The sequence below is a fragment of the Cyprinodon variegatus genome, unplaced genomic scaffold, assembly GCF_000732505.1.
Source record: "Cyprinodon variegatus isolate N-32 unplaced genomic scaffold, C_variegatus-1.0 Scaffold149, whole genome shotgun sequence".
In the NCBI taxonomy this organism is placed as follows: Eukaryota; Metazoa; Chordata; class Actinopteri; order Cyprinodontiformes; family Cyprinodontidae; genus Cyprinodon; species Cyprinodon variegatus.
In genome coordinates, this window is record NW_015150602.1 from 76,127 (window position 1) to 100,994 (window position 24,868).

At 41.6% G+C, this 24,868-nt stretch overlaps 2 protein-coding genes across 7 annotated transcripts in view; one reads left to right on the forward strand and one right to left on the reverse strand.

Moving 5' to 3' along the window:
• The first annotated feature begins 1,817 nt into the window (after positions 1-1,817).
• Positions 1,818-9,165, forward strand: derl1 (derlin 1). The gene is made up of 8 exons (XM_015377206.1): positions 1,818-1,970; positions 3,603-3,714; positions 3,811-3,875; positions 4,386-4,412; positions 5,226-5,321; positions 5,411-5,463; positions 5,551-5,661; positions 8,340-9,165. The coding sequence occupies exons 1-8, from the start codon at positions 1,818-1,820 to the stop codon at positions 8,485-8,487; spliced, it is 765 nt and encodes a 254-aa protein (XP_015232692.1). The 3' UTR covers positions 8,488-9,165.
• Positions 9,166-10,607: 1,442 nt separating this feature from the next.
• The window catches only part of zhx2 (zinc fingers and homeoboxes 2), a 33,182-nt gene continuing 18,921 nt past the window's right edge, over positions 10,608-24,868 (reverse strand). For 2 of the 6 annotated variants that reach the window (XM_015377227.1, XM_015377229.1), the window contains 12 exons: positions 20,339-20,679; positions 19,485-20,201; positions 17,953-18,165; positions 17,477-17,734; positions 17,161-17,376; positions 16,965-17,049; positions 16,672-16,857; positions 15,186-15,589; positions 14,839-15,091; positions 14,586-14,739; positions 14,293-14,409; positions 10,608-11,920 (listed from right to left, as the gene is read on the reverse strand). In XM_015377227.1, the coding sequence (XP_015232713.1) occupies positions 14,295-14,409; positions 14,586-14,739; positions 14,839-15,091; positions 15,186-15,589; positions 16,672-16,857; positions 16,965-17,049; positions 17,161-17,376; positions 17,477-17,734; positions 17,953-18,165; positions 19,485-20,201; positions 20,339-20,437 (2,700 nt within the window). In that variant the 5' untranslated portion in view covers positions 20,438-20,679 and the 3' untranslated portion in view covers positions 10,608-11,920; positions 14,293-14,294. Of the gene's footprint in view, positions 11,921-14,291; positions 14,410-14,585; positions 14,740-14,838; positions 15,092-15,185; positions 15,590-16,671; positions 16,858-16,964; positions 17,050-17,160; positions 17,377-17,476; positions 17,735-17,952; positions 18,166-19,484; positions 20,202-20,338; positions 20,680-21,155; positions 21,219-24,868 lie in introns of those variants that run through there. The other 4 variants (XM_015377230.1, XM_015377233.1, XM_015377232.1 and 1 more) reach the window with 4 other exon arrangements.

Genomic DNA, 24,868 nt, shown 5'->3' on the forward strand with positions numbered 1-24,868 from the left:
AAAAAATGCAAATTGAACTGAAAGAACAGGTTCTCCTTTTAGTAATGGTTCGTCATTGAGGTCATTGTTGTCCTGCAATACCCGATAATGGCCTATGCCTCTGAAAAGGAAGTTGTTAGGCCTTTTGTCCTGGCTGACCTGGCTGATCCGCCTATCGATCTCCCGCTCCATTTTCCCCCTCATTCGTGAACAAGACCCCAAGATACTTAAACTCTTTCACTATGGACAGTACTACCTCCCCAACCTGGAGAAGGGCCTCCAAGACCATGGTCTCGGATTTGGAGGCTCTGATCCTCATTCTGGCCGCTTCACGCTCAGCTGCGAACTGCTCCAGTGAGAGCTGTAGATCATGCCCTGGTGAAGCCAATAGAACCACATCATCTGCGAATAACAGAGACGTGATCTTAAGGCCACCAAAACAAATCCCCTAAACACCTTGGCTGCAACTAGAAACTCTGTCAATAAAAGGGAATGAAGGGAATCGGTGACAAAAGGCAACCTTGGTGGAGTCCAACCCTCACCAATGCAAACCAAGCTCTGTCATACAGAGACCTAACAGCCCTTATTAAAGGACCTGGTAACCCCTCCCCTGAGGGACCCGGTCCAATGCCTTCTACAGATCCACAAAACAATGGAAGATGTGTTGGTGGGATTAAGGAGGCCTTATTAGTTCAATTAAAGTCTACTGTGGTTGTATTATAACTACATTAAAAATATAACTACATAAAAAATGATTTGTTAATGTCTAAAAAATATATAAGCTTTATACTTTTAATATACTCTTACTGTGGTAATAATATGCTTATTTATAATGTCGACTTATTCCAATTAATTAAAAAGCATACTCTGCAGTTAATATTCAATATACTTGATCATTACTTTGCTGTACTACTATCTACCTTGCACATTCTTGCAAAACTATTACCAGTAAAGACTTTTGTGGGACTACTTCCATGCAGGTGAAAAAATATACTTTAATTTATTTTAACCATTTCCAAATTATAGTGCATTACAAATAATACAAAAACGTATGCATGTTAATCTAGATGCTGCCCATCTTTTTCATCTTCTATTTTAAACCCACTCCTCAGGCAGCTGCACGCCTTTTCCTTTCGCTGGCTTCTTCTGAATGGTCAGCAGGGCGCTTATGCAAATTTGTCAGGAAACAGAACCGAAAAAGAAAAACTGGGGTTAGATATTCAAAATATATCCGGTCTTCCTGGCCCCTTCACCTCCAAATTAAGGGTAGTATTGTTTCTCTTTTTACAGATTTAACATAACCTTGATAAAAAAATGAATTATTATTATTTTAGTTCTGTGGACCTCACTATGGGGAATGGAGCACGGACAGCTATGGCATTTTAGAACATTATTAGTGCACAATATGTATTTCATCAGATCAACCACAATTGAAAAAAAAATAAAAATAGTTTGTGGGGAGTTTCATAAAGAATAATTTCGGGAAAAAAAGCTTTCCAAATTAATACTATGCAATTTTTCTCAAAGCTTGTTCATGCCTTGTTGATACTGAATATCAATAAAACAACTGGGGTAATTCAACTTTTTTTTTCTTTTCTTTTTTTTTTTTAGTGAATTTTATTGTGAAAATCTTGACCGGATCTTCGCTTCGTTGACATCAGCGACTTCAACAGATGCAAAGCTAGCTCCCAATGATTAGCCACGTCATGTTAACTTAGCATTGAATAAGCTGTCAAACATACAAAAAAGACTTGGACTTTTAAGCGAGTTTGACTTTTCCTTTCTCAAAGAAGAGGCGTTATTTCGGACTAATCAGTTGGCATTAGTCCTATGGGAAGATGTCAGACATCGGGGACTGGTTCAGAAGCATCCCTTTGGTCACCCGGTATTGGTTTGCTGCTTCGGTAGCTGTGCCTTTTATTGGGAAACTGGGACTGATTGATTTTAAGAACCTTATGCTGATCCCGGAACTGGTTTTTAGCAGATTTCAGGTGAGTTAATCAAGGCTGTGTGGTTGTGTCGGAACGGTGCTCTTATTTATCGTGTAGTTCCTGGTCATTCGTGTGTTCTTGTTGTTAGCAGCTGGCTAATACCAACGGGCCTTCTGCTGCAGCCAATAAGAACTTGACACGTAGAGGAGAGGGGGGTTAAGACTTCCGGGTGCTTTACAATCTTCCCTATGTGTACATAACGATAATCAACATCGGATTGAACGTATTATCGAAGATATTACTTGGACTAAATTTATAATTTTAATTTGTGTAGTAAATTTGATTATAAATGTAATTTATAGAAGGTTTGGGAACGTGTATTTATTTAAAGGATGATGTTTTGTTTGTGTCCACAAGGCGGCGACTGCACGACAGCAAATATAAAAACTGCTAAATGTGTTCTTCAAGGCATCAGGGTTCAAGCACAAACTAATTTATAAGTTTAATAGTATTCATTGAACATTGTTCAGCATAATTATGTATGATGAACAAAAATATCTAGATGTTATAATGATAATATTAATAAATAACTGTATTCTCATGTTCTCTAGAAAGAAGTTCTAAAGGTATATAGTTAATATCTGATGGATACCTTTACAAAATTCAACTATCAGAAGTAGCAGCTACATGTCTGATATAATCCACAGGATGTGCCTCAAAATGAGGTTTATATACCAGTATATGGCGCTTTGTGGTCGACAACAACTCATGTTGTTTATCTTAGGAGTTTGTTTTTGTTTTTGTCTGCAAACAAAACATTTGAAAACAATCAAGATTTATTCTATTTATTTTACATCAGCAGGCAAACTTTGGCCCCTTTTTAAACCCACATTCCAAACATCCTTATATTCAGTCATATCAGAACCTAATCATAGTTGAATGCATGTTAGATCCCATCCTGTATCAGTCATGGTCCAGCTAACTGCTTTAGCATTATAACTTTAGAACAATTATCAATGGGAAAATATATTAGAGTATATGCTTTATTCATGGAGGTTACAGGTTTTTATTGGTTCTTTTATGGAAACTAAACAAAATTCAATCTTTTCTACTTTGTTTGCATTGTATTTCTTCATAAAATCGTGATCATAAAAACGTGCATCTATTTCCAGCTTTGAGATGAAAATAGCTAAAATTATTAATTGCAAATTTCAACTGTTCCTGGCTTGTTTGCAAATCTTTCTATTCAGCACATTTAATGCTGTGAAAGACATATCACTAGGCCTGCGACTAACGATGATTGTGATCATCCATTAATCTGACGATTATGTTTTCGATTAATAATTATAATTATTAATCTGACAGCAAACGTTCCTTAAAGTAGATTTTATACACAGTTAAACTAAGTGAAACAAACTTTTCGACTTGTGGAGTTCTGGATAGAGCATATTGACAGGAGAAAGTATTTTTTTTTATCTTAAATGCAAAATATCTATATATTTTTCACAATTTTGGTATAGTTAACACGCTAAGTGGGCTGCTCTGTCAGCTAAAGGCATGTTTTACTGTCTCTATACTCCGTTAGTTGGCGAGTCATTTCAATAATCGATTAATTTTTGCAGCTCTAGTTATCACAGATTCTGATGGCTAAAAATCCTTCACAGTCCTCGTGATTTTTTTTTTTTGTTTCAGATCTGGAGACCAGTGACAGCCACCCTTTATTTCCCTATTACTCCAAACACTGGGTTTCTATACCTGGTCAATCTTTATTTCCTCTACCAGTACTCCACTCGGCTAGAAACAGGTGAGGCTGTTCATTACATAGTCTGCTTCCTGTCATTCTAACATAATCTGTCTTATCTACATTTTAAAAAATGTTTCTTCCTTTTGTAATCTTCAGGGGCGTTTGATGGCCGGCCTGCTGACTACGTCTTCATGCTCCTTTTCAACTGGATTTGTATTGTTGTATCCTTTCAGCGTCATCTCCTATAGACTAAAACCTTTAAGGACTGAATGAACATTTAGTTGTTTTCCATGGTAGCTTGTTTTTCCACATACTCTCTCTCTCTGCGCTGCGTGTCATGTCAGGGTGGCTCTGCGCCAGTGTCCCAGTGTCAGTCGCTCCTCTGCAGAGCAGAGAAACCCAATCTAGGTCACATGCAGCTCTAGCAGCTCTATAGTCCGGCCTACGTCTCCATGATGTTCAGTCAGGAGTTTAGAGCCAGCTTACGCTAAAACTCTGTATAATTCAATATTAGGATATTTCCAGTTTTGATAACTGCATGAAGATGAGAGGAATGTGTGGAGGTAGTGAGGTGCGAAAGATGTCATCTGCCAAGGTCGGATCCTTTGCTCCAGTGTTCCTAGAGCTGAAATAGGGATTTAAGTTGGCGATTTCTTTCTTTTTCTCCCTGACTCTCTGATCCTGAAAATGAAACCACAGTGAGCTTTTTGTCCTTGACTTGGTGTCTCTAGATAACTGGGCTGCTGATGGACATGCGGGTAAGAATACTGTGCAGTCTCTCACTGTGTGCACACCACAGTGCTGGCTGGACTCCACTGAGCGTTTGAAGAAAGCAGCAGCCGTTTGCAAAACTAAGATCCGGTTAAACAAGCATAATGTGCAACATTGAATTCGTCGATTCACATTTTGTAACGCCACAGCCTCAACCTTCACTGATATTATCTGATCAAAATCTGAAAATGAACCTCCTCTGTGAGTGAATGAATGGTTTGTAGAAGCTGGTTTGGCTGTTTTTACAGATCAGATGTGGATCAGCTGGAACCATTATAGCTCCATATCACTCCTCTGAATGCTCATGAATGAGAGCCTCCGCCACAACCATAAGTCTTTAGCTCCCATTATCTTCAATTCAATTCTGACCTGCAACAAGTCTCCCCACAGCATGATGCTGCAGCCACCTTGTGTAGTCATTAGGATGGTGTGTTCTGGGTAATAACAGCTTCTTATTACACAGAAGAGCTCAGTTTATAAAATATGCTAACTTCTGATGGAAGTCGACTCAGTACACCCCACACTATTCAGATTGTTGTTATTGGCCAAACACCATCCTCATACATCGTTGTATCAGGTTTGTATTTTTAATCTGAGTTTCTCAGAGATCTATTCCAACTTTTATTCGGGTCCCAGTCAGGAACGGCTGCAGCATTCTTCTGACCAGTAGCCTTGGAGCCAGTCTGCATATTTACATTTAAATGTTCCTGAATATGCACTCTCCCTTTTAAATAAATAAATACCAGTGATTAACTCAGCAACTGGTTAAAGAATCTCATTTTGCTTCTGCTCTGTTTCAGCTGCTGATGATCCCAATGATTATGTCAGTTTTGTACGTCTGGGCCCAGTTCAATAAAGAAACGATTGTGTCCTTCTGGTTTGGAACTCGCTTTAAGGTAAAAAAAAAAAAAAAAAAAAATCCATGACTGATATGGTTGCATATAAGCTCCCCAGGTTAACAGGTCGTTTGTTGCTCTCTTTGCAGGCGCACTATCTCCCTTGGGTCATCCTGGTCTTCAACTTTATAATCGGAGGCTCGTAAGTTCCACTTCCTGTTCATTGGGTTCCAACGCCATGAGAAGCCAGACGTGTTTCTGTACTCCTCCTGTTTTGGTTTCTCTGCAGGTTTGTGAATGAGCTGACGGGTAACCTGGTGGGCCACCTCTACTTCTTTCTCATGTTTAAATACCCCATGGACCTGGGAGGACGCTGCTTCCTGTCCACACCAGAGTTCCTGTGAGTTTAAAGCACTGATCTCTATTTATTCATGGTTTGCACGCAGCATAAATATGGGTCAATTGGAACAGACGCGTACTGATGACATCACCACATGCTCGTCTAGAGCTGCATTTCATCTCCTGTTATTAATAGTCTCTAGATAATGATAAATTATTACTTTTTCATCTGGCGGGGAATAATAATTAACACAGTCACATAAACACAAATCAAAGATCATTTTGCCAAATAAAAAAAAAAACATTGCCATCGGAGCCAGCGGTCCTTGGGAGAGGGCTGCTGCACACGGGCTGTGGTTAGCCCTGACTGCCGTTACCCTCGGAGGTCCGCTGGTTACTGCTGTCCTCTCAAGTTTGATTTTTTTTTTTTTTTTTATTACACCTTAGGTAGATAAATATACCATATAGTGAAGCTTTAAAGTTTGAGATTCTGATGATCTTAAAACTCACTTTTATTGATCAACAGAAAACAGAACTTTAAACTTTCAATGGAGCACTCCATTGAAAGCTGCTGCTGCCACAGTGCATGCTGGGACAGCTGTGAATCTCAAGAACGGTCAAGTCTGCTCTGATGCATGCTGGGTAAATAGGGAGGGGCGTGTCACTACCCGATCCATCCTGGAAGCACGATGCGTCCTGCGCATGCACGGAAAGATATACATCCAGGTGTCCATAGATAATGTAATTATGATGCTAAAACTACGACTACTTATTTCTATCCTTAACTCACTAAAGAATGCTGATACACATCTTTAAAAAATGTTTTATGACTTTTATGAGACAAATTTTATGCTTTTTACATTTTCTTCGTTAAACTGCTTCTCTGACGTCATCATGGGACATGCTCAGAGCAGTCTGGCAAAATATGATTAAAACATGTTAATCTGCATTTAAGTTTTCTTTCTTAAGACTGCGCACTATATAGCATGAGATTAAAACGAAACGAAAACATAAAATTCAAAAAGACTAGATTTATGTTTAATCCAAAGCCGAAGAAGTTAGCCGTCGGAAGTAGCGTAGGATCCCATTTCCGGTGCACGCCGGGCAGAGACGAGTGATAAAACAGGATTTTAAGGACTTTATTTTCTCAGGAAATATATTATTAACCTTCAAAACATTATAATTTAGTATGTTTACTATTTTTGGGAAGGGAAAACATTTAGGTCTTTTTAACAAAATAAAATTGAGGACGAACCCAATGTATATCTGGATGCACATGCGGAAATTACCTGATGGCGCATGTGCAGAACGGATCGTGTTTCCGGGATGGATCGGGTTAGCCTGACGTAGTCCTACTCAATTCTAGTCAGAATATGAGTCTGATACTGCTTCATAGAGCTGTGATTATGGGGCGTGTTTTGAATGAACCAGGGAAAAAAAATGCCTCTGCACTCAATTGGATAGACCTACAACCAATAAGAGCAACGGAGTGCGTGACGTATGTTAAGCGACGCATAGTTGTTGTCAACAAAAATCAAAGCGTGCAGTTGCACGACTATAATAAGAAGATGAGCCTTGATCGCGTTTCTCTGTTCCTCCTTTTAAAATTAATTTGCTGTCGATATCTTCTAGAACAGACCTAATAGCAGAATCTACTCACCTAAACTCTCCAGCGGCAGCCATTGTTTTTGTCACCCATGCGCGCTTTGGTCACGTGGTTGATTACGTTACTGTTGATCATCTGTCCATCATCGTATAAAGCCCGCCCTGACAATTTGATTGGCCCGCCAGATATTGTGCTAGCATACTCGCGCTACTGTTGAGCAATGCCAGACCGAACTTCCTGACCTCAAACGTTGTGGGCGGGACTAAGTTTGGAATGGCACCCAGGCTAGGATCGGGTAGCAACAGGGCGAGAACAACAACCGGGGACTCTATCTGTTCTGTCTTCGCTTTCTTGTGAATTTGGACAATACTAGGGCTGAGGTGGATGGCGTTTAACGAGCACACGAGAACGCACAAGTACGCATATTGAGAAACGGCCATCGAGTCACGCCATATTAATGCCTGTAATGTAATTACCATAACAATGTAATCAATACATGCACATTATCATTTTAGCACTTTGGAACATCATCAGATAGTATGTGTCTGTAATATTCCTAATATCTGCCTACAGTAGTATTAAACTCTATTAACGCACTAATTTTCTTGTGGTAGATTTGTATGATATTATATTACATTATCTATAGACTTCATTTTAAATATGCAATGTGATGTCTTTTTTTAACTGTAAATTACAGTCATCAAGTGATGCTGTGAAACGGCAAATGTGTCAGAATGATGACTTTATCTTTATTTTAAAAGTCTTAAACCCCCCTCAAAATGAGAACATCATCGTTGTTTGATACTGTAGCGCACGTTTTGTTTACATTAAGCCCGGTCTTACTAGGGAGGACCAATATGGCGGCTGGTGATTTCAAAGCACTTTGTACTACCGACAGCCTATCAGCAATCCAGTGAATAGAAATCAGTAGTTTTTAGAATAGATCAAAGAAAAGCTTCACTGATCAGTTTTTTTTTTTCCTGATTAATTACTGAATATAGTAGCTTCTGGTTTTACTCCATCTGTAGAAAATAGTTTTTTTTCTTCTTACCGATAATTTTCAGGTGTTTCTGTAACTTTACTTACTTGTTAGTAACAAGGTCATTTTTAAATCGACTGTTTTCCTGCTCCAGATATCGGTTCTTTCCGAACACAAGAGGAGGAGTATCCGGGTTTGGAGTTCCTCCGACCAGGAGACCAGTTCCCCAGGAGCCAGCCGCAGGAGGAGGGGGTGGAGGACGTCACAACTGGGGGCAGGGCTTCCGCCTGGGGGGGGAATGAGATCTACTCTCCCTCAACTCCACCAACAAACAGCCCAGCAGTTGATTTTGTTTCGGCTAAAATTCTTGCTTCCTCATATTTTCTGTTTGAAAGAGAGAAAAAATTTTTACCTCAAATTTAATCTGTGCGTTAGGTCCTAAAAGATGATCCAGGGTGAAATCAGAGGAAGTTTGTATTTTAACCACAACTGCTTTGCACTGCAGGACTCAGACTCTGGCCACTGATTTTACTACTGCACGTGTTTCTGTGTGAAGCAGCCAGACAAAAACTAACTGTTCATATCCTGCCACCCTCTCCTTTCCATCTTTCCTGTCCTCTTCCGTCATTTTCTCCTCCACATGCCATCGGTCAGGACATTGCAGCTGCACACATTGATTCAGACTCCTCCCTCGCTGCGATGCAATTTCAGATTACATTGTAATTCTCAACGTGCCGCCATCAGCAGGAGGACTGAGGCTGTTTAAACTGTAGCTGCCAGGTCTGAGTTTCCATAAGTGTAAAATAATTTGGAGCCTTTGAGCGAAGAGTTGGAACTTTTTTTCTGTCAAGAGACACGATCTGAAAGAGGTGAAAATGATTTATTTTGTAAATACAGCTGTTTATTGAAAATATGTGTGGGTGTTTTCATTATTTTTCAGGCTGATATAACGCAATACTTTGGATTAAAATAAACTTGGAATATGTAAAGGAGAAGATGCTTAATGCCAGTTTAATGGTTTCTGTGAATTTTTTTTTTTTCCCTAAAAGAGGAGGAGCTGACATTAATTGCTGCCTAACAATCTTCCACTACCACAATGAAGCAGTCTGATTATCAGTACATCATTTTATCGAGGAGGAGTGATGGCCATCCATCGAGCCGCCTGGGTAACGGGCCAATTACCCCCTCCCCCACCAACGCTTTAGTTCATCCTGGAGGAACTAAAATGTTGCTAGGAAACATACCGTCCCTTTAGCTCGAGCCGGCCCATATTCCCCTGTGGGATGTGCTCAGGAGCAGGTGCAGTTTTTTTTTAATTAGGAACATGGCTCTTTGCTCTGGGTGGCATCTATTAAGGGGGGGTTAAAGAGTTTGAGGACCAACGTAAGGAATCTGCTCACATTAAATTAGAACATTTCTTTGGATTAACGGCTCTGAAACTCAATCACAGATAAACTCTAAGGCAAAAGTTTTGAATGAGATTTGTCTAATTTGAAATTAAAAGTTTATTTCTTAGGTTTCTATTAACCTTCAGTTATGTGGTTTAGAACCATGGTTCTCAGATCAAGCTGTCCTGCAAGTTTTAAGGGTAATGCAGTAATAAAGTGTTTTTTAGTGAATAAGCATACATACCCTCACCAGAAATGTACGGGCGCTTGTGGAGCTGATAGACCAAGGTGAAAAACAAAATTACCATAATTACGCTTTCTTTGTATACAACAGCTTTTTGCAAGTGTAAATATGAATCAGAGACAAGCTACAGATTAACACCAACCACACGCCCCCAACTCTTCCCTCCTCACTGCGTCCCTCGGGCGACTGTTTGAGCTGGAGCGAGTGTTTACAAGGAGGAACAGGAGTGCAAAACATGGACTGATATTGAAAACATTGAGATGTTATTTATTCAAACCTATACAATAAGGCTTGTTTGACAATATTTAGTGGCAAAAGGCAACAGAGAGACGCAAGTTTAATGATGACATTTCAGTTTTTTGGGATAAAATGCACTTCTAACAGTAGCTGTAACACAAAATATATTTTACTTGTACTTAATGTAAAGTAACAATACTTTTACAGTAACTAGAATCTGTAGAATGTCAAGTAATTTTGAAAATGTTTTTACAATGTTGGTTTGTTTTGTATGGGTGGGGTGGGTTGGTCAGTTCACCCTGGGTGCCAAATGACCGGTGTCTGAGTGCATTTTAACCACGTTTTTATCTGTGAAAAATGTTCAAAACCATGAAAACTTTTCTTTTACAAAGCTCCAGTGAAATAGATGAAAACATGAAAGGTTTTTGAACATCTTTGCAAATCACTGCATGCTAGTTAACAGGAAATCTTAATAAAGTCAACTTTGCAGGCTTGTGCCTTCTTCAAAATCATGTTTTTCTTGTTAGAAAAGGGCCGACCAGTGTTTGCTGTCAACTTTGTTTTTATTGAATTGCATCAGACTTCTTGTAGAAAATGAAATTGCAAGCAGTACTCCTTTAACAGGTCAGGAAAACGTTCAGTATTTGAAACCGTGAGGCTAAAGCAGCAGGAGCTAACATGCAGTCAGCATACAGTCATACAGCTGATGGCAACTTACAGCTCCTTTACTTGCTGTCTGAAAAGAAAAAAAAAACATTTCATTCATGTAGAAATTAGAGATCAAGTTTAAAACGATGCCTCGGTATGAATCAAAAACAAACCCTTGAAATCCATGACAGCTTTTGACTGCTGACATTACATCCGCCTTTTAAATTTTTGTTTTTGTATCCTCCATTCGCCGACCTTTTTTAGTTGTGTACAGAAATAAAAGGGAATTCAGTCCCACCTTGAGTCTAAAGAAAAGAAGCTTAGATGGTGTATTTACAGCTGAACAAGACGGATACATGAAAAGGCTCAGATAAAGGTGCTCGGCGTATTCAGAGTGCATGTAGCATTTTCACTAAAAAATAAAAGAGAAAAAAGGCTTTTGGTAGCTTCAGCCAAAACCTACAACACAGAACCAACCATGAAGCTGAAACTATACCCGACTCTGCAGGTATGAGCTGGAAAGGCAGCTTGGTGTCCAACAGACCCTGCATTCTCCGGGATTCATCAGTTCTCTGTAGAAATGTGCACGTTATGTTCTACATCGGCTTCATGAGTGCAGCTTACGCAAACCGTGGCGAGGTTTGTTAAAGTATCAGCACCCTGGTGCACTTTTGTTTCCTCAGCAGCACACTCCTCTCGCTCGCCCACATCGTATCACCGTAAAGGCATCTGAAAGCAGCCTGGTATGAGAACATCTACCTCTACCACAAGAAAATATGCAAGTGCCATCAAGATCTGCTCATATTGAGCAAAATGCATCTATTTTTATCTTTTAAAAAAAGGAGGGGGTGGTTCCCCAGTAAATAGACTATAATACATTTTGATCTCATTACATCAACCAGAAACATTCCAGGTTTTGGGGCAACATTCAGTTATCAAAAACTCTAAAAAGAAAAGCCATCCGCCCTGCAGGAACACCTGAACAGGCCGTTCCTCTGAATGAAAAACTATTTACAGAAATATTAAGACAACTAAATAATAACAGAAGTGGGAGATCTGCGTCAAGTCCAGCTTTGGCTCTCCTCTTCCTTGTGTCAGCGTCAGCTCTTCTCCACACTGCTGTGGTTTGATGACATCACAGACACACCACGGATCTGATTGGTTGTCTCCACTTGCCTCACGATGGGTGCTCAATCTGCATTTATAGATTTATTTCTCCTAAAGCAGAACAAAAACAAACAAACAAAAGAACACATCAACAAGTCGTATTTGTGCTTTTCCAACAATGTTTGTAATGAAATCTAAAAGCCTGAATATCTTTAACATTTATAAATAAATTAAATACTCCTCTGTGACCTTACAGATCGATAATCATGCGCTTTAGTCTGTGCATTCGATACTAATGGGGGTGCATGCCATCTTTTTGAAGGACCAATCAGGCGTAATTACACACCAGTAACTTCCTGCATGGCTGCAGAGCCACAGCTGTGCCCTCTTAAAGGAACAGTTCACCATTTAATTGAAGCCAAGTCACAATCTGTTCCTGCCACCCATTTATTCTCTACAATTTGTCCTGTCAGGAGTCACAGAGGGCTGGAACGTCTGCCAGGATGAACCGAGGAAAAAGCCTGGCAGCTCAGATTCAGCACCGAGGAACTTGCTGTATTTGAAATCTGACTGCTGCAGACGAGGGAAACAACCAAGGCCAATTAAAGCAGAAAAGTAATGGTTTAGTTTCTAAATGTGAATTAAACACCTGTTGTCCCCCTCCCCACGACCAACAAAGACAAGCTACAGATTAACATTTCATGACCATTACTCCTATTGTCTTCCAAGTTGGAGATATTGAACATCTGATCCAGTGTCTTTTCCAGATTCCTTTGCTAGCTAAAGTATTCCCAACCCTCAACCTTTTTCCCACATTTAGTCCTCTACCAACTGCAAACTTTAAAGTTTTGTATTGGGATTTACTTATACATGTATACACACATACATATCTTAAGAGCTACACAAATATGGCCTTTTAATGAAGAAGAAAGCCAATGTTCCTTGGACACTATTAAAGGTCCTGTTTGCAGATTAAGCAAACAACCACTAGATGAAACCACAATTAACCTCTCTAGTCTACATGCAAGGCAGAAAACCAACACTGCAGATCTCCCTAAACACTCCACAGTGAGTGCACAGCTTCTTAATTGTTAATCGGATAGGAAGACCGTCCAGTGTAGATGCATGTAAATAAAGGATGTTCCTGGAAGGATGCAGGCTTACAGGGTATAGGTTTCTCTTCCAGTCGGATAATGAAAAAAGGGTTTTTTTTTTTTTTTAAAGCAAATTCATGCATTAGACTGGTCAAGCAAAAGTGCAGACCTAAATCCAGTAAAGAATCGGCGAAAAGATTTGCAACGGAAAAGACATAGGGTATAAGGTTCTAGTTTAGCTAATCTGGTAGAAGCAGCCTAGAGTCTAAAGGGGGTAGATTGGTCACAGATGCTCTCCACACATTTTCCAGACCTCTATCTCCATATGTTGAAAACCAAGAGTCATTTTACTTCCCTTCTATAGTTAGCCACTTTTATTGATGGTCATAACATCCATCCATCGTATGCAGGTTCATATTTGCATTTTCCCCATTCTCTAGCCTTTTCTCTGCCTCAACCTTCTTTTCCAAAGCATTTTAATGCCACGATTATCAAATTTAATGAATTATAACGCCAATTAAGGCCTTAATTTAAAAAATAATTATTTAATGGCTTTTAATGATTTTTAATGACCCGCAGAAACCCTGTAATTCCAAATGATGGAATCACTGCTGCCACCATCAGGCATAGCAGAAAACTGCTTGTCCCAAGGTTATTGAATCAAATCCCAGGGGATCAGCAAATCAACTGGTAGGGGTGGCAATGGCCCCTCTGACCACCGCTCTAGATCCCCTTTCCCCTGGTTCTTTAGGTCACAACCCAGAGCTCCTCACACTGGATGAGGGTAGAAACGTAGAGCGACTGATAGATGGAGAGCTTTGCCTTTGACTCAGCTATCTCCGCCTCCAGAGACTGGTACAGCACCAACATCACTGCAAAAGCAGCATCAGTCCAACAAGGGATCTAATGCTCCACTTCACTCTCATCCATGAAGAAGAGACCCTCAGTGAGATACTTAAACCCGACTCAGAGAAGGCTTTCAACCTTTTTCGGGTTTAAGACCATGGCCTTAGATTTGGAGGCATTGATCTTCATCCCAGCCTCTTCAGACTCGGCTGCAGACCACCTTAGTGAGCGCTGTAGATCACCGGCTGAAGAACTCAATCGAACTGCATCATCCGCAAAAAAGCAGAGATGCAATTCGAAGGCAACCAAAATGTATCCTCTAAACACCCTGGCTGTGCCTTGAAATCCTGTCCTTTAATGAATCGGCAGAGTCCGAGACTCACAGGAAACAAGTCCAGTTGGAGCCTTAAAGTTCAGCTGAAGTGTGCATAAACATAAAATCCCAGAATAATGTGTTGAAGTTTCAGATTGTGTGTCAAGAGGTAAAAAAGGTTGAGTGAATACATATAGAAGAAAATCTAAGATGTATATAGTTGGACGCACCATCAACCAGTCACCCTTCCTGGTTGCTCCATGGTCAGAACACCAGTGTCGGTTGCCAGCCTCTGTCTATCCACTCCCTCAGTCTCCTCTCCAGCAGCAACGGTGACCTTTACCCACCTGGCAAGAAAACGCAAACGAAAACAAAAAAACTATTAAGGAACAGAAGGGAAATTTTTTTTACTGAGAATAATAAAAAAAGAAAACTTCAACACATCCTTTTCTTATCTGCCTGTTTTGATATAAAGTTTAAGGATGTTTTTCCCCAATATGAAACAAAATAGTTTTTTTTTTACCTTCCTTTATCTGAAGCACCACAGCTTTTCTGGTCCTGCCCCGTTCGGCTCAGGTCAGCCACACCCTGAGTTAGCCGCTCGGCCAACCACTGCCCCTTGTCTTGGCTGGACTGTTTCTCTGCAGCTGCTACGTTCCCACCGACCTCCTCCTCCTCTGCAGGTGGAAGGTCCAACAAGATTCAGCTTAAAGCGTAGGTCTGGAGGAAAAATAAAGATTTAAACACAGAACAGGATGTTCTCCTCCACAACTCACCATTCACAGCCTTGACTTCCAAGGAAACGCTCTGGCTGTTCTCAGAGACCTGTCCGTTCTGCTGCTGGCCGGCTTTCTGCTGCTCAGTGACGCTTGGCTTCTGGGGAGCCTCCATCCAATCCAGATTCTCGCCGTTCTTCAGGGCCGAGCGGTGGTCCTTGAACCAGCGGACGATGTCGGTGCGGCCCAGGTTTGTCTGGAGCTCCAGCTGGCTGTACTCCTCTGGGGACGGCCACTGGGTCCGGCAGAACATCTGCCGGCAAAGAGTGTGATTTATAAATACATGATCTTAAACAGAAGAAACATTTTTGGACAAAGTCATAAAAGCTGTTTTCATCAGTTCTCACCTCCCTGAGGAGGGGTAGTGTACGACTTGAGATGAGATTTGGGCTCGAGGAGGTTGACAGGAGGGGAGGATGCGGAGAAGAAGAGTTGAGGATGGGAGGAGATCGCGAAGAGGAATGCGTCTGAGGTTGAGGAGAGGAGGCGGCGAGCACAGGAGGGGAAGAGGAGGATGAGGAGGAAGAGGAGAGGACAGGTGGGTGAGGAGAAGAGTGACGGTCCTTCCCATCCTGCTCTTGATGAGATGCTCCATTCAGCAGGGCTCCTCCAAGCCGCTCCACTCGGTCTTCTGTGTTCTTGGAGGCCATGGTGAGCAGAACCTTCTCCATGTTGTCCCTCAGGGCGCGGCGCTCCGAAAACCAGCAGTCCACCTCCGTCTTGGAGAGCTTGGTCTCCTGAGCCAGATGTTCTGCAGCAAAAGCAGTTAGGAGCATTAGATAAGGAGGCGTGGCTTTTATAAACCCCAGATTTCCTCACTCTTAGAAAGCATGTGTCTATTCCCATCATGGCTGCAGCCATAGGAGACGAATGTTCTGCTCGTCCAGGGTGAAAGTAAACCCAGCCACATGCTGCGGACTCATGTCAACCAAAGAAAACAACCTGATTTCTGTTAGTTATTTAAAAGTCTAATTCATGAGCAGCAGGAGCATTGCTGAATGCTAATTAGACCGAATAGAACGGTACAAAAACTAAATGAACATGTTGATGAATGGATTAATGTCTTTAATTAGTCAGTAAAACGTAACATTTGCCTGATTTATTCCCTTCCTGCATCCCCAAGGAGGAAATCATTTCATATTAAAAGGTTTGCTTCCTAAAATGGATGTAAAATGTAATTTAATGCAAAACTCAGCCTTAATAAATGCTAAAGTTTTCACACACCTTCAGTCATTTCTTATTAAGCTATATTACAGCAACAGCGAACTTCAAGGTATTTAACTGGATTACAATTTCGTACTTTGTTAAAGGTTATCAATTAGATGCAGGTCTGGACTTTGACTAGACCATTCTATTGACTGAATATCATTTCATCCAAACCTTTCTGGCAGCATGTTTCTGGTTGTTCGTCCAGCTGGAAGATAAACCTCCGCCTCAAACGTTTTCTCTAAGGATTTTGAGTATTTAGCTCCTCTGTCTCTCCCTTTACCAACTTTGACTGTTTTTTTCTGTCCTAACTGGAGAAAAGTATTCCTATAGAACAATGAAACCAACACCACTCTGTTTTCCTCTACATCAGACAGCTTAATTGGGCTGACCAGACCAGAACTCCAGCTTCCACATGTTTGCTGGGACCTCTACACCTTTAAGGAAACTTTTTATGCTTTTCTTCTTGCAGCTCTTTCATAAAGGCTACATTTTTTAAGAGAACCCAAGAAAACCTCTTAAGTTTGTCTTTGCAACAGAACACAGAGATGGCTAAGAAGCATGAAACCAGGGTAAGTGACTATGGAGATGAGGTTTTTGTGTTTGTGGAAGAGGTGAAGACTCTACCGAGCTCCTTTTCCGTCAGAGTGCTGCTTCTCTGGAAATTCTCCTCCAGTGCCTTGAGCTGCTCTGTCGTCTTCCCCTTCACCCTCTCCAGCAGAGGGAACTGGTGCGGGACAGCTTTCTTCACAGGACCATCAGGAACTGGAGGGGACGCCTCTGCTTTCACCGACACAGGTGAAGAATCTACACCTCAGAGAAGATGAGCAGAAATAAACAGTAAACAACTAAATCTGCCAGAGGATCCATTTTATCGGGTAACTGGTTTGATGGTTTGATGATGGTTTTATAAAATTTACTTTTGAGATTAAGGAGCCTCTGTTCACTGAACCACTTCTTGATCTCTCCCCTGGACAGTCCTGTAGTCTCTATCAGCCTGTAGATCTGTTATAAGAAACACCATCAGAAAAAAAAAGTTGTGGGTTTTGCTGAAGAAACAGTAAAAAGAAAAACTGTTCTGCACAAAAAGATGTCCTTCCACTCACTTATTCTTACCTCATCTTCCTCGGGGAAAGGACACAGAGTGTAGCTGGACCGCAGCACTGACAGCTGCTCCGCCGTTTTGTTTGAGTCCGTGGTGAAGCTAAGCATTTTGGTCGAAGCCATCTTGGACGTAGCTGTCAGCGCAGAGGCCGTCTGAATGATCGAGGGTCGCTTGCTCTCTGTGGCGATGACAGGAGTGGCCAGTGGCCGCTTGAGGGATTGCGCCACCTGCAGGAATCAGAGAGGTTACCCTCTTTGATCTTTTTAAGCTTTCCTATCAGGAGCAGCTGGAAGTACAGAAATGAAACTTCCACCTTTGGTTTTATACCTGGTTAGCCACGGTGAGCGCCAGAGGTGCACATGTGACACTGGAGCCGTTGGCCACAGGAGTCAGCACCAGGCTGCTCTGTCCAAGGATCTGACAGGGGAGGGATTGGAGGACGGAGGCAGCCGACGGCAGCGGTTTGGAGGCCGTGGTGCTGGCGGTGCGGTTGATGGAGGAGCTGAGCTGTGGAGTCACTACTGTTAGAGTCTGAGGCGCTGAGGAGATGGTGCCGTTAAACATCTTCTTCCTCGCTTCTTCTACCTGTTAGGGGAATAAAAATAAATATTTTTATCAAATTGATGTGAACAGGTGCTTAAATTTGACAGAATTAAACTGCTGTTTAGTTAAACAACCCAATGTGAGGCCATTACAGACTAAATACAGCCCACATCTCTACCCATCACAATAAGACCCCAGCAGACAGAAAGTCCTACTGCATGGGAACAGAGAGACATCATCATTAGGAGGGAAGAGATAACCTCTTCAGGAGACCAGCTGATGCCCTGTTTGAGCCGCTGCGTGGTGAACCAGACTTTGATTTGTTCCTCCGGGTGCTTGGAGGCCGCTGTGAGCCAAGATAGCTCTGCCTGCGTTGGGTACGGGAACTTGTTGAAGGAGGAGATGAGCGTCAGGTTGTCATCCAGGGATGGGTTGTATTTGGTTGTGTTCAGGGGCACTGCGATCTTCGGCACCTGAAACAGAACCAGTCAGAATGGAAACTCTAGGACTTAAAAAAAAAAAAAGAAATGTATCCTCAATATTACCAGTTGGAGGCAAAACGGATAAAATACCAACAAATGCAATCTGGTTCCTAGTTTGATGGAGGAGTTAAAAGGTTCACATTGTTCTCAAACCTTCTCAAATTCTGATCTAATAAAAATTAAAATAAAAACATTTCTACAATAAAAGAAATCCACAAGTTAATAGGAACGTGTCTTGCTTCCTAGAGGTTTCAATTAGCCTGGCAAACTGTTTTAAACATCTAATCGCAGCCACTGAGGGGTGACTAGCCAAACAGCCTAACCCTGATTGACTGCAACCAATCATTCTTGTGATTGAGAGACACAAACCCTCTTCAAAAAGATGCATTTAAACAACTGTTGGAGGGATTTTAGGGGTGAACATCCTCTGGAACAGTCCATCAGTCCCTAAACTCAATTCTGACATGTTTAAGGGAAAATCCCCTCTGTACCAGAGCTTTTGTCTGAGGTACATTCCTACCCTGGAAAATTGTTTAAACAGCAGCAGCAAATGAAGAGTTTCACAAAAACCCTGAACCCTATAAATGTTCCTTGTAGTAAAAATCCACCTTGGGGCCAACTTTCCCTGAAAACACCAACTCTATAGTGAAACATGGTGTTTTCTTCAACAGAAAGAAGGAAGCTGGTCGGGTTTTAAGAGCAAAATAAAAGATAATCCAGAGAGAAACATACAGAAGTTTGCATAGATCTGTAGGAGGGAGGAGGATTCTCCTCAGGTGGGAAAAAAAAAACAAAAAACAGCCTGTATGTCGATGACGCCATGATTTACATCAATGCATATTAATTTAGAGACGCATCTCTAAAGACTTGAAGCTGTACTTAAAAGGTACAGATATCGGTCCAATATTAGACAAAAACTAATAGTGAATTTTAACGACAAGCATCTAAAATCTCATTTATTTTCATGCTGATAGAAACACTCTGCTTCTGGTAAAAGTTCCTGTTACTCATTGGTTCATTCAGTTGTTTTCATACTTTTTTAATAACTTTTGTTCCCTGTTTTAGTCATATTACTTGATCAAGCCTTTTCAATACAGTGTAAAATAAGTAAAAACAGCCAGTATGATTTGTGCTAATATTGTATCAGGTCAATATCAGGATCTTAAATGAAAAAGTATGGGGACACCTCCTCGTACTTATTACAAATACCACCGACGGTGTTAAATCATTAGTTTGTGTTTGTCTAAGATAAAATCCAACAAAATCCATGAAGGGATGTTTCCAGAAGTTCTTCCCTCCTCCTGTCCTACCTGGGTATAGTTGATAGGCTGCTGTAGAGAAGGCATGATGTGAGAAAGGCTGTCTGCTTTGAGCAGAGTCGACTCTGGGATGATAACCGTCCCGTTCACGTTGAGCGCAGTTATTGGTTTCTTGGCGAGATCAGAGCTGAGTTTACTCATCTGTGATTCTGTCCGTTTGGTATCTGCAGACAATGTTTTTGGTTTAGCAGTTTTCACTGCGTTGCTTTTGCTAAGTGGGGGTGTGCCCAGTCTGTCCGCTTTGCCATGATGGGAAGCAGACGTGTTGTAAATGGCTGCGTTGTTGCTGCAGCCCTCTATCGTCTGCTCCAGGATTGTCTGGTTGTTCCTTTTGATGCGTTTGAATTTGAAGTTGCTCTCCCCTGGGTGGCAGCTCTCGTTGTGCTCCGTTAGGGTATCGAACTTCTTGGTGTTGAAGTTGCAGACGGCGCACAGGTAAAGCGGGTTGAGGATGACGTTGGGGTGGTTGGAGTCCACGTGTTCTTTGAAGGTGTTGAGATTCTGTGTGGAGAAGGGGCAGTATTTGCACTCGTAGCCCCCCTGCTGTCTGCGCTGAGGTTTCTGGGGATCTGGCGGCTCTTTTTGTGGTTTATCAGGACCTGTAGGAGGATCAGCTGCTTTTCCCATTACATCAGAGTCTGTTGTTGGCTCTGCTTGGATAGGACGGAACGTGTTCATGGGTGCCTCCTGAACATGGTTTTCAGTTACCTGGTAAAAAGAAAGGTAATTAGATATATACATATATACATACACTAAATAACCAGATTAAATCAAAGCATTTAATCCCAGCAAGTCCTCCATAAATTAAAGTTATTTTTATAAAAACAAAACAAAAATTCTCCTGCCTCCATATTGTGCGAGTCATCCTCATCATCGTCCACCTCCACCCGAGTATGCTCTGGTCGGATCATGCAGGGAGTGGAGGCCTTGCGCCGACTTGACATGTTTTCTGGGGATGTGGTTAAAGATGCTTCTGCCTGCGGTGTGAGTGGCTAAAGCACACCCAGACCAGGACTTTCCTACACTGCTCAGTCAGAGACGTCAACGGAAATGTTTTTACTGTTAGCGGTGAGACCAAACAGGAGAATGAGAGATGGGCTGATAGTGGAGCAGCGTGGGCTGGACCAGTTGGCGGTGTCAGCTCCAACACTGGCAGATCTTCTGGGTCTTCATGACAGGATGATGCCTGGATGAGACAGAGAGAGAGTGGGGGGGAGACTAATTACTGCAAACAATCCAAAAACTACACTTCTTTTATCTCTTTGCATCAAAAAAAGCTAATTTTTACATGGTGTGAGCAATGAGCGCATTTCAAAGAAAAACTAAGATCAGGGTGTCTTGAATTTTGTCTGGAATAACAAATTATGGTTTTTACGATCCAAGAGTGCCAAGTGTCGATGGGTTTAAAACATAGCTGACAAACGAGCAGCAGAGCAAACAGACAGTCTACAGGTGGCCTGCTTCGGAAAATCCTTTGGAAATAAATCTTTTGGGGGTTTTTTTGTTCAAACTACTGTGGAGGCAGCAATCTTTTAGATTCACTGCAGCGAACCACTGGGAGATTAGACGAAAGGTACCATGCTGCTTAATAAGCATTTGTTGTTTCATGCTGGCAGATCGGTGCAAAGAAGAAAAAAAAAACAAAGAAACAAAAATAGAAACCTTTTGACTATATTGTAAGTCGAGACTCCCCAACTTCAGGCAAAGCTGGAGCCAGAGACAATCCTGCCGGTAGAGAGTGAGGAACAATTAAGTCAGTGAATGTAAAGTGCTAATTAGATGAAAATAATTACACACAAGGCAGGGAGAGGAGAAAGCGCAAAACAAATTGTTTTTTTTTAATTATCTGAACTACAACAGATGATGATGATCATTTGCCGCTCATTTTGTTTTCCCTCCAAACCTGCAGATCCCAATGATAACTCAGATTCACAGCAGATACATGCAGATCTACTCAGCCGACAGGAACCGTTAAGAACAAAAGGAATGTCCAGAGTAATGCTGGATACTTATTCAGCTGATTGGACCACAAAGTGGGAAAAGAATAAAGAAATCAGATTCACTCTTCTCAGAGCCAAGAACAGCTTTATTAGGGAAAACGACATCCCATCAAGAAGGTACATTCAGAAATACCAGAGGAAAGTTTTTTTGGATGCTAATGAGAAAGCTGCTTATCTGACTGAAAAGGTCTATTGATATTCTAGAGGCCTCTCACACAAGCTTTACTCTCATATCCATGAGTAAAAATCAAATGAATTCATGCAGCTGTGCTCCTCTATCAGTAGTTAATCAGCTGCCATAAAACAGGGCTAAATTAAAATCTCACTTACAGAGCAACACTTTATTGCTAGAGTGATAAACAGAAACAGAGGGAATCCAGCTACCAGGCAGAGGCGACCTGAGGCAGTTTCAGCTCAGATTTCACTTTGGTATCCAGGAATCACAATCATGATCTAAGCGTCTACAGCAGCCTTTACGGCCTGGATGCTGCCGTCCACCCGCTGAGACGTCGTCCCAACGTATCTCAGCTCCCCCAGAGTCCCACAGTGGCGTCGTTAGAGAGCAGCCGCATTGCTGTGGTGTCGCTATGGCAACAGTGGACGTAAAGTGGCGCAGGCGGCGTCCAACTGCAGTCAGAGCTGTTTGAAAAGAGTTCAAATAAACTAGATCTGTCATTATTAAAGGATGAAGGCTTATAGATGGAAGTCTGGAGTGTAAAGTTAGCATCAAGTAGAAAACTTGGGATTTCCAGGTTCATCGTGATCAGAATCATCTGTAAAAAAGGGCTAACTATACAACGTATATGGGAAACTATAGAGTAAGATCAGGCGGTGAAAACTTGAAAATGTCAAAGCATACATGCAGCTTTTACATTTTTTTATTGGCCTATTTTATCTCCAGCTAGAAAGTTTGCAGCCTGAATATTTTTATAAACATGCAACAGTAATTGTTTGGGGCTGCTTTGCTGCATTATGATCTTAATGACTTCCTATTATAGATGGAACCAGGAATATCGCTTCCTTAAGGAAATCCTGAAGGAGAATGTCCAGCTATCAATCTTAAAGCTTTATTTTAAAGGCACTTCATTCATGCAGCAGGTCGGTATTTCAAAGCACAACTCAATCACTGATGTGCTCCAAAAACCAAAATAAAGGACTAAGTTCAGTAGCCTAATCAAAGTCTAATTTAGATCATGCTGTGGCAAGTCCAAAAAGAAGCTGTTAGTATAAAAAAAAACCTGGAGGTAAAATTTTTAAACTGTGCTAAAAACATCTGTCTGCAGTTTAGATGAAGACTCTATGGGCCTTGTTTATGTAGCAGGTGGATCATTCTGGTGAAACAGTTACTTTTCACACCAGGTCAGGAAAACTAGGACAGATTCTTTCCCCTTTAAAGTTAAATCCTCATATAAAACGTATACATTGTTTTTGCTACAGAGGGATCAGTAATAATGAGAAAACTGACACTTTCATTCTGCCCAGTTCTCTTTTATACTGAGATCTTGAGGCCGGGTCAAACAAGGTCATTCATTTGAAAGGGCTCCTCTCATGGTTATATTACGTATAAACTACGCCTCACAAAATGAAAGCAGAGTGTTTGTCCCCTTTCATTCACAGAAAACACCTTATATAACTTTGTTCCATTGACCAACTGCAACATCATGCAGCTGTCATCTCACTAAAGAGCCACCTTACTTGGTCTGTACTCCTGCTTTTACGTCTCTTCCTACTTAAGGTACGCAGAGACCTGGCCGGGTAAGTGCAGAGAGGCCACGGTTAAAACAGACAATCTGTAAAATAAACGTCCGATTCATTTCTCCCAAAATCCAGCTAACATCCGATGAGGAGGAACGAAGGGATGCATCTGTCAGCTGCGACCCGAGTGCCACTTGATGTGACCTCCTGAACTTCAGCTGCCAAACTGCTGACACAGCAGGAGCCCTCCTCCAAAGTGATGATGGGGAAAATAAAATTTTGGCGGAAAGCCGCTGCCTGGTAGCTGCAGCTTTATCTCCTGCAGCGGATCTAAACAAGCTGAGAGGGAAGATGAGCAAGCCTCTTTACGCAACATCTTTTAGTCACAGAAACTTGTATGAGAACAGTGTCGTCAGCAGGACGCACAGAAGAGCTGCTAAAAATGTTGCAGGGAACATCAGCCGGCGGTTTACATAATGAAGAAGGCTACTACTGAGTCATGCAAAAAAATAGAAATGTGTTCAAAACATGTCAGGTTCTGAAGCAGAAGTTAGAAAGACAGACGTGATCTTAAACTATATAAATAAAAACAACTCAGCTGGTTTGAACAGTGGCAGTCGAACATGTGTGCCTACATCTCAAACAGAGAGAAAAAGCCTGAGCAAATAGACGGACCCTGGAGGTAGACCAACAGCCTCTTCTTCTCTCTACATTTTAACTGGAGGAGGGGCGGCTCTCCTGCTGCTTCACTGAACGCCATTACAAAGAATCCATGTGTGATTAATCATGCCATACCTGCAGCCTTTGCCTAAATTAATCATCTTCTGTTTAAAACACTTAAAATAATCCAACACTCTTTCACCTCGTTTTTGAAAGAGGAATATTTTTCAGCATCTAGTGGTGAGAAACATCTCATATCAGCAGTGCCAGTCTTTTCTCTGGAGCTAAAATGTTTATCAACTCTGGTCCTTATGCTAAAACTTAAGATCTGTTGATGAGTTGGGTCAGACGTTCAGTTTCCCACCTGTTCTGTTGGTGTGTCTGACCCAGTCAGCCGCTGTGTGCAGAGAGAGCTCAGCGCCAGAGAAACAAACTCCCCACTGTCTGGATGCTCATTAAACTTGCATGAATACTGAGCCTGGCTGCCTCTAGCCGGGCCGTCCTGTTGTTTGGCATCATGTTCTAGAGCAGCCATCTACCTGAAAAATGTTAAGGAAGGCAAATACGTTTATAGGGACGGGCAGTATTAACGTTCCACAGCAGCAACCCAAACGCTGCAGTCGAACGCTGCTCTGATGAATTAAGACGGAGACGTGAAATGTGCGCCTGAAATTAACGGCTATAGGAGGGATGCGGGTCCAAACAGCAAGAGGCAAATGACACAGAACAGATGAGTCACAGCAGTCAGGCCCTATTTCTGTACTACACTAAGGTTATCTCACACTGAGGATGCTGCTCACTCTGCAAACATTTAAGTTTAGGGGCTGTTTAGCTTAAAGCACCATCACAAAAACACTCATTAGGGCTTCTCCATGTATAAATAACATATGTAAACAGCTAGATCTGTAATTTGTTTGTTTATTTCTGATGGAGCGTGTGTTATCTGTGAAATATGGGGACATGGGTGTAACCGTTTCAGATGAGAAACTGACATCCTCCCAACATTGTTCAGTTTGGTCC

Coding starts and splice junctions, on each gene's coding strand:
- derl1 (XM_015377206.1), top strand. CDS start 1,818: ATGTCAGACATCGGGGACTGGTTCAGAAGCATCCCTTTGGTCACCCGG. Junction 3,715..3,810: donor CTCCACTCGGCTAGAAACAG/GTGAGGCTGTTC, acceptor TGTAATCTTCAG/GGGCGTTTGATGGCCGGCCT. Junction 5,662..8,339: donor CTGTCCACACCAGAGTTCCT/GTGAGTTTAAAG, acceptor TTCCTGCTCCAG/ATATCGGTTCTTTCCGAACA.